This window comes from Paralichthys olivaceus, chromosome 18, assembly GCF_024713975.1.
Source record: "Paralichthys olivaceus isolate ysfri-2021 chromosome 18, ASM2471397v2, whole genome shotgun sequence".
Taxonomy (NCBI): Eukaryota; Metazoa; Chordata; class Actinopteri; order Pleuronectiformes; family Paralichthyidae; genus Paralichthys; species Paralichthys olivaceus.
In genome coordinates, this window is record NC_091110.1 from 15,260,440 (window position 1) to 15,270,050 (window position 9,611).

A 9,611-nucleotide genomic window follows, 5' to 3' on the forward strand; every position below is an offset into this window, starting at 1 on the left:
AGTATTTATCCTGCCTTGTTCAAGTGCTTCAGAAAGTTGTTCCTTACATTTTTATATTAACTTTTACACACTAGTGTATTTGGCTTCTGTGATGTAACTCTGTTTGAGACCAAGTCCTGAGGCTCACACTGACGTTGGAACATGTTTTACTGAGGGAAAGAAAAGCTTTGTCGATTTTTATTTTAATCTTTCCACATTAGTCAATGTGCTTCTCTGTTAAACACACAACTTGACTCAGTGTTTCAGGTACAGGTGAATCATCTGTGAACTTTCTCTATTTACTTTATCAGTCAACAAGTCGGATGTTTGTTTAGTAGGAGTAAAACTTTCTGAGTCAATCCGTGTGTTGCAGCTGTAAATGAAATGTGCACATCTGGAGACGATGGGACGAATAATGATCTGCGTTTCTCATGTGGGAAGAAAGACTGCAAATAAATACATGGATTAATCCTATTTTGTCTTGAGCATAATAGGGAATAGTTGATTAAGTACTGTGTGTCTGCAGGCAGGTTTTGTTATGGGTCATTTGTACATCATGATTTAAAAGTAAAATATGTCTGGAGGGCAAGTCACTACAGGACAAGCAGCTTACAGCTCTGTGAGAAGCGAAATATCTGTGTGATCTACTTCATCTTTGTCTGAGTTCCACATAGTATCTGTTTGCATTTTAACGAGAAAACTACGACGGTAAATGTGTCTTTTTTGAGCATTCACTTCTTTAGACTCTGTGGTGGGAAACATCAGTTCTCATCAGGCTTTGAATCATAAACTGTTCCAGTAACATTATGTTTACCACATTCCTAACTGCACACAGTACTGTAATTATGACTGAAGTTTTAAATGTTAGTTTAAAAGTAATCACATGCTGCAGCTTAGAGAAAGAGAGAGAGAGAGAGAGAAAGTATTATCAGCCAATGGGAAATTGGGAAAGTAGCAATAGAAACACAGCAGGTAAAGATACTGTCGGCCTATATTTACAGTATGTGAAGCTTTACATACAAAACAATTCGATAAAACAACAAGAATGAATGATAAAATGAAGATTTAGGATATTAAAAAATCTACTTTGTAATACACCAAATTAAAGTTTCAGAGTTCCACCATTAAAATCAGATTAAACAAGCTCAGTCGGAGCAGGCCTGAGAGTCGTCCATCAGTCCAGAGAGTAACACAGTCAGAGCTGAGAGGTGTCCTGTGTCCTGCGTCATGTTTACCTATTGTGTTTCAGGGTGTGTCTCGTCTCAACCATTCATCTTCTCTCTTGTTCTCATTCCATCCCCCCACATAGTTTCCCCTCTTTCCTGCCATGACCACCCCTGCATCCCTCTTCCCTGCCCCCCGTGGCATCGACCTCAGCCTGCCCACCTGCGGAGAGACGCAGTGCAACAGCCACGGTGCCTGTGTGCTACCTCCGGGTGGAGGGGCCAACCTCTTGTGTGACTGTGACCTGGGCTACCAGGGCGAGTTCTGCGAGGACACGGTGAACGGGGCGTTGAGTGTCCCTCTGACCCTGAGTGTGCTGGGCGTCATCATTGGCGTCGTGATCCTGGCTTTCATCATCGCCAAGTTCAGGCAATTTCAGAAGAAGAAACGCAGGTGACTTTACGAACAGGATATATTTATGCATTTACACAACTTTTATAATCTGATTTAGAGAAATATTTGTGCTTTAAGATTTCATCACTAAACTGAACATAACAAAAACCATGTGACGTGTCGGGAGACGCCTCTCAGAGTATTTCTAAACTGTATAGTGGGCAGTGCCTGTTTTTACAGTTCTGTTGGTTGCAATGTGTTCCCACATGAACAAGTATGTTTGTGGTTAACACAATACCATGTAAATGGTAACATCAGATCAGAAAATATTTCGAAATTAATTTTTGTTTTTATCAACAGGAGAAATGCTGCAAAGAAATTTGGGTTAGACGTTGTTGTGTAATGAGAAGAATCTCCTTCTATCTGAGGTAAGGCAATGATTTATTTATTGGTTAATTAATATTTTGTGACATCTGAAAATCAAATTTAGTCAAGTGTGCTAAATTGCCACAATTAGATTTCTTTTCCTGGAAAAAACACAACTTACTTTTTTACTGTGTGAATCTAGTTTCTCATAAAACAATATTTTTTTGTCATTTGCACAATTCTACCTTTGTGCTGTGTTTCCACCACCAACTATATTTGCTATGGCAGGATGTGAATTGGCTGCACGCACGTGTGAGGATTCATATTTAACGCTCACATGTACAGTGCACAATCTCAGACAGGAAACAGAGGATCCAGTGTTTGTGTCCCAGCATTGCTCAACAGCGCCACTAGTGGTCAAACATTCCACAGGCTCTGCCTTTAAGTCACAAATTACTTCTACCTTAAAATCTGAGCGTCTTTGAGTCTAAATGTGGATTTGATTTAAGTAACTTTATTGTCACAGATGAAAGTAATTATTCTCTTCGTCTCATGCAGGTCAACCATGTTGGATTGCAGTCCAGTTTGTTCAAGTATGAATCTTACAGAAATGGAATCAGGTACACACTTGTCTTGGCACAATGTCTGACTTCAACTGTTTGACTTGTGCTGCAGCATCAACTAAAACTCTAATACTGAACTGATCAACCGAACTTTTACTGCCTAGAAAGCCACTGACTTGTGATTCACTGATGTTTCACAGTTTTTTTGGTCATCGTTATAGTGTAAATGTGTTATTTGACTGAAAGTTGCAATGTGTCTAAAGTCTTTTTAAAAGAAGTTCCTGATTTTATTAACATATGCGGGTGTCTCAGAATCACAGCTGATCGTCTTGTCAGATTTCACTGATTCATCAAGGAGAGACTTGATTGTTATTTTTGTTATATTATTTTGTACACCACTGACTGAATTAATGTTTTTGTGACTTTTTGTCATTATTGTTAACCACAAGTTTCTTTCTCTGAAGTGATGAGTCAGACTGACAAAAGAGACAATAATGAGTTTTGATATGCGCCTCAGTTTATGTGCAACAACTTTGAGAATTACAATCACTGGTGATTTCTGTTTTTACTACTGCACACAACACCTGGCGTCTGATACTGTAGGTAGATACATAACTGTACCAGCAGATCACTGATCCTGGCAGAAACATATGTTTATGACGTGAAGTGACCAAGAGAAAAGATTGTGCTTTTTATTTCTACCACGGAAAACGTGTTATTGACCGACCGAAACCACAACGTGTGCACACACCTTCTCAGATCCTGTTCTGCTTCATTTTAAAATTCCTCTTCTGCCATAAATGTTCCACAGGTAAACATAGGGCTGGTTTTTTGTCTCATTTATTTGTTATAAATATGTTGTTTGATATTCTTAGTTGCATTGTATGCCTAGTGATGCTGTATATTTATCTTTGTATGACATTTTTGAATCCGTCTGTATAGAACTAACTTAAAGTGGAGCGAGCAACAATAAGTCTTTTATAAAACTTATTTCTTTGACCCTGCTGTTGTCAAGGATACCTTTTCTTTTGCTTTCCTTCATTGACATGTATACTTTATTATTTAGGCTGAAGACAATACTGGACTTTAAGTTAGTTTGGGCAGCTGTGTTTTATTTTCAATATACAACTAATACACATGTATGGTCTATGGTCATTTAAAACTCATTATTCAGTTGTTCCAGGGGAAGGGTTCACAGTTTGTGTGTGTTGTGTTTACACTGAAAACTGTTAAAACTTTCTCTGGAATCCAGTTACACAATCTTCAGTGTTTAATTAACTCAACAAAAACCAGGTGATGAAATTAAATTATGAAAGTTGACCACAGTGGTGTTTTTATACAAGACGGCATCGGCATCTGTTTCATCAAGGAAGAGAAGGGATCTGCCCCGAGGGTGAAACCATGTCGCCGCCTGTCTTATTATCAATGAGCCATCTTTGCATGTTTGTTTTGCAGGAGGACCGCAGTGAAATATGATGGAAAGTTAGTGGTATGTTGACGCTGTAAATGTCGACCAATCGCGAGTCATTCTCATCTTTCCTCACATTTTTATAGCATTGAATAACTCATTAAAGCCAAGAATTCAAATGAGGAATGACCTCAAACAATAAAATGATCTTTGAGAAAACTTTATTTGACGTGTTCTTTGATTTTGGTCTGCTAACATTGAGGAGGTGGGATTTATGATCGATACTGCAGCCAGCCACTAGAGGGCGATCAATGCGCTTTAAATGTATCATCAATATGCTGGTAGTTGCATAATAGGAAAATGTAGCATCCGGTATTTTGTGATCTTGATCAAAAACTATATCCAACACTCATATTTATGTTGGAAAACTCAAAGTAACTTTGCTGTTTTGTCCTTTCGTCCAGTGACAGTTTGGACACGATGAGTTGTACATGTCTGAGGGTGGAGGAATGTGAGAATGAATACACATAGTAAAAATGTGTTACAGAGTTGATGTGGGTAGGAAGAGACTTCAGATAATAAAAAGTTATTTATAGTTTGTCACACCCTAAACGCCACATCTTTTCTAACCCCACCTGTAGTATGAGCAGCCATCGTGTTATGAGACTGTGCGTTTTGTTGTGTGTCGCAGTTTGAGTTAAAGTGAGAGTTTTCAACTTATTGCATACTTTGCTTTTAGAACATTACATAGCCTGTAACATGTTTTGCCTGTGACAATATTCAATGATTGCATTGCTTTGTCAACAAATACACAGCAGCCTGTATCAGTATACTTTGCCCCAATCAGCAGGATGTTTCATTTGAATTTACTTTGAAACCTTAAATAAGGAAAATTAAAAAAGAAAATGTGTTTTGAAGCGTCATTAAAATAATTGTCACTGTGGTCAAAGTGGCTTATCTATATTGAAACAGCTATAGTAGGACGGCACATCGGCTCTGTGGCTGTGACCAACAGAAGTTAAACCACCATTACTCAGAGTATTTGTCAAAAGTACCGGTTTGGAAACTTTTAATCAAATTGTACCAACCCACACATCTTTCCTCTACTTGTTTAATATTCAAGGCAAATATCAGCATGTCTACCTTAGCTTACACTTGATTTCCATCTGTTTGTGCTGATACCTTCACATGACAGAATCTGTGTTTGCTCCAGAGTCTGAGCCTCAGAAAGAATGAAAAACCAACATTAGCTTTAAAAGAGCCTTAATCTTCATGCACATCAACTGTCATTGGTTGTAGCTTCTTCTGCATCGTGCAGGGAGAACTGCTTCGTGATTCCCTCGGGTCCACTTTAACTACAAAAGACTCACAGTCATGCGAGGATTGTTCACTACAGTGAGGCCTTGTTTTGAGATGTTAAGCCAGTTTAAACACTAGAAGCAATGCTGCCGGGCGAGTTGCTCTTAAACCGGTCGGGCTGCATTATCTGTATACTTATGAGGTTAAGACCGTGCCGACTGGATGGCAAAGAAAGAACAACATAGCTGAAGTGTCATCTGGCTGTACGTGCATTTGAAAATAACTCATGATGACTTTTCTTTCAAGCACGAATCTTTGCAGGTGTGGCGTCGTCACATTGTGACATTGTATAAATATGTTTTCCTGCATCTTTGCATCAGTCTGTATCATCATCAACACTTTATTCACATTAAAACGGACCTTCCCTGCAGTACAAGAGGCCTAAATCCATTTGTATTTCAATTAAAAGTTAGAGAACGTTTGGTGTATAATTTCTAAAAAATATCTATTTTTTCCAGGTATTTCTGCTGTGAAAACTTTCATAAGTTTGCTTTGCATCCGTCCCTCCACTCAAACATACAAATACAATTACGTTTAAAAAACAAAAGAGACCAAGTCGTGTATTATTCAAAGTGAACATTTAATAAACAGCACTTGTGTCACAGAGCCATGCATGGGGACAATATTGATCAGCTCAGGATGTTTCTCAACACGTGGCCCATCCTTCTATGAGCTCGGCCATAGTTGTAAAGTGCATTAAGAATACAGTATTTACATAAAAAAGAAGTTGCATTAGCCAGTGAACACGGGGGAATAAAATGCTCCTCAGAGAAATATTTACAAATGGAGTACAGCATCATTTGCAGAATGTAAAAAGACAGACGAGGCAAAATAGATCTTCTTTTCACGATTCACTAAAAGAAGTTAATCATAGAGAATCCTTCACTTTCCAGACTTAATCTGTTTCCGCTGTAATATCCTTAAATTCTTCACTACAACATTCTACTGCACAGCTAGAGGCACATGAGTGTAATGATGTAAAAGCTCATAATGACTCTAATCTGTAGCCTTGACCTCTTATTAAAGATTGAACACATTATTCTTATAATACCTTCAAACACTTCAATGCCTTCAAACACTTCAATACTCTGGTCTAGTTTAATTCATTCTTCTTCATTCATGTAAAAGTGAGTTTACATCTATTCGAACTATATCTAAGGTGTTTGATCTGTGGATAAAATATTCCTTTCACATCTGGTTTCACACCAGACACAACAATGGTGACTTAAAGGTCAAACTCCTGAACATGAATAGGCTTTTTTTTTAATAATATAGATGTTAAGTCATTTTGTTAGTACCATGACTTCTTCCTGGAATCATGTGCACTCTCCGTTCCTCTTTGTTGAGCCCATCTTCAAGTTGATTTTCCCCTTTTGTCCAGATGTGTGCGTCCAGATGTTCTCACAAGTCAGCATCGTAGGGTCTGCCGCTGTACGAGCTGTTGGCTGACGGGGCTGCGGGGCTCTTGGCTCGGGGGAAGGACACATCATCGTCCTGGGAGTAAGGCACGCTGCTGACGTTGCTCCTGGCCCGGTTCAGGCTCGGCACGATGACGGGTCTCGGCGGCGGCTTCTGGGTGAACTGCGGGCCCATGACGTCCTCGACCCGCCTCTCGCCTCGGTTCTTCCCGCCGCAGCAGCGACAGATGCCGATGAACATGACGAAGCCCCCCAGCACTTCGAAAATCCCGCCGATGTAACCCAGGATGATGCAGTAGCCGACGCGCACGTCGATCACCGGGGACACCGTGGCGACGTCGTCTATGATGTGGGTGTACCAGGCGATGGGGATGATGGTCATGACGCCCGCGAGGAAGAAGAGCAGTCCGCCCAGGCCGGCCACCGTCCAGTTGGGTTCGGATTTCCAGCAGCGGACCCCCGGGATGGCCACGGCCAGGCCGATCAGGGTCACGATCAGGGAGGCGACCATCAACCCCTGCGCCACCTCGATGATCTGGTTGTTGAAGTACGTGGTGTCCTGCAGGTTGCACTCCGGCCTCTGGGAGATCGTGGTGGTCCTGCAGATGTCCCAGATGCCCTGCTCGATGAACTCGACCGACGGGGTGTTGGGGATGTCGTGGAGGGTCCTCCAGTTGGGGGCCACGGTGGCGGTGAGGTTCAGCACCCAGCCGCAGGGAACCAAGACCATCCCGAAGATCAGGATGCCCGGTGTGCGCAGGGACAAGCGGATCCAGTCCTGCGCGGATCGACTCGGCATGATTGCCTCTTGTTGTTTGCTCCCAATTCAAATGAGAGAGTAGTAACTTTTAGAGAAGTGACGGAGTTGTGACAACTTCAACAGCTGCTCTTATAAACGAGTCCGACTGAAACCTGGCGGGGGGCGGGGCTCCGGCTTCACCTGTGGAGCTTTTTCATCCTCACGTGCAAAGATGAACAGAGAGAGAGGGGGGGGGGGGGGGGGGGGGGGGGGGGGGAGTTTCGACTCGACGTTTATTATGGAAATGTCCGATGCGTGATGAAGAACAAGAAAAACATCCGTCAGTTAAAGGCTGGTGGCCATCATCAGCCTGCTCAAGTTGCAAAATGTCAAATTCAATATTTATTTCCATTTATGTAACTCACACAAACTTTTCAGTCCTGTGAGTAGTCTGATTTCGTTTGAATAACTTAAATCACTGAAGTTTTCTGCATGCAGGCGAACGCATAAACTGAACTCGACACAACAAGGCCCAACACTCCCCCTGTGAAACCGCATTAAATCAAGGGTTTTATTTGGATCTGCCTCAAATTGCACACCCTCATAAGTCCCCTACACATGCTTCATGGATTCATCCAAATCCATGACTTAAACAAACAAACAAAGTTTTTGCAAAGTTGATAAACCAAATACATATTTTACAGCAGTTTCTCAGCTTTTTATTAACTTGGAGAGTGAATGAAAGTTTAGTTTTATAGCTCGCTAAGAAAACAGTATGTATCATCAAAGATGGTGAGGGTTGGGGTGGTTAATCTTTTACAACAGGTTTGTGATTAACACAATAAAACCAGAATGAGACCGAAGCACATACTGATGCGTCTTTATCTAAACCTCAACAGATTCTAACTGGTGCCTCAGCTCAGGAAAACTCTTGGATAAATATGTTGTTAGTTTGGAGAACTTCTGTTAGAATCAGGATTTAGTTTAGTAGAACAAGCCGGACTGAGAGATTTCAAACTGTGATTGTGTGGGAACTGTTTTCGTTAAGAATGTAGTTCTGCAGGAATCCATTGACAACCTGCCTCTTCCTCTCTCTCTGTTCTCTTCCTCTGTTTCATCTATCTGTTGCTATGTTTCTATTTGTTTTTGTTTCCCATATAAACTATTCACACACGTTTAATTCAGTTGAAAACCCTAAAAGTGAACAACTCTCATGACATCATCGAGACTTGCACATTACCATCGTCTTCATCAACCTCACGGGGCAAGTGGTTAACTTTTCTAAGTCTATGAGAGTCCAGAGAGGTTTTTATTTTTAAACTTGCCACCTCTCAGCTTCGAGTCGTCGCCTCACGACATCCTACCTGATTTAACACCACGTGGCATTTTGTGATTGATGGTTGGGAGTCACCGAACAAGGCACACCTGTCCTAGGTGTTCATTTGCTTCATTTAAAAAACTGACAAACAACAAACTGCTTTTTGTAATGGGAAAAGATGAGATGATTTATGTGATTTATGTTGTGTGACTCTTGCATCTATAGCCAGAGCCCTCAGTAGTTAAAGACATAGAATCATTTCTCATTTTTAAAATGTTTTGTTGTGATGACATGGTTTTAATTACAAGTTTAAACTCTGTAACGCAAAGAGCGGTTGGAAGAGGAATGTAAGGCATGTCGACCAACCGACCAGGCAGAACTCTGCTTATTCATCCTGACACCACAGTCTTTTTTAAATCACTTCCAAACATGTGATCAGCTGATCTGCTAGTGGCTGATTTAAACAGACGTATATACAACAGAGGGTCATGGTCGTATATTAATTGTATATTTTTACATTTAATTGCCATTTTGGCGCAGATGTCACAGCCACGGCACAACTAGTCCTATTGTTTTTAAGCTTTATGTTAATACTTTATTAATATTAATTTTGTATTCTTGTTTTTTAAAATGTCATATTAATCTTATTTGCCTCAGTCCTGAAAGGTTTTGAATCATGTTTCAAAAATGCACTTTGTTTTAAATAGTGCTGTATGATCATCTGGATGCATTTAAGGGTTAAATGAAAGACATTAGTGTCTCAAATCCTTGAATGAATATGTTGTCACTGTGGTAGATTGTGGGACATATGACGATTTCAATTGACCAATGACTTCGGCCTTCAAGCAGAGATTTTGACTTTAAAAGCACCAGTTGGAAATCGAAGCAAAACCTCCCAGACCCT

General features: G+C 40.7%; 1 protein-coding gene across 1 annotated transcript; it reads right to left on the reverse strand.

Annotated features, from left to right (window-relative positions):
- Positions 1–5,793: 5,793 nt before the first annotated feature.
- Positions 5,794–7,533, reverse strand: LOC109625919 (claudin-23-like). The gene has a single exon (XM_020081517.2). The coding sequence runs from the start codon at positions 7,447–7,449 to the stop codon at positions 6,634–6,636; it is 816 nt and encodes a 271-aa protein (XP_019937076.1). The 5' UTR covers positions 7,450–7,533; the 3' UTR covers positions 5,794–6,633.
- Between the last annotated feature and the right edge of the window lie 2,078 nt (positions 7,534–9,611).

Excerpts from the sequence above, each read along its gene's own strand:
- LOC109625919 (XM_020081517.2), bottom strand. The coding sequence starts at position 7,449 with ATGCCGAGTCGATCCGCGCAGGACTGGATCCGCTTGTCCCTGCGCACA.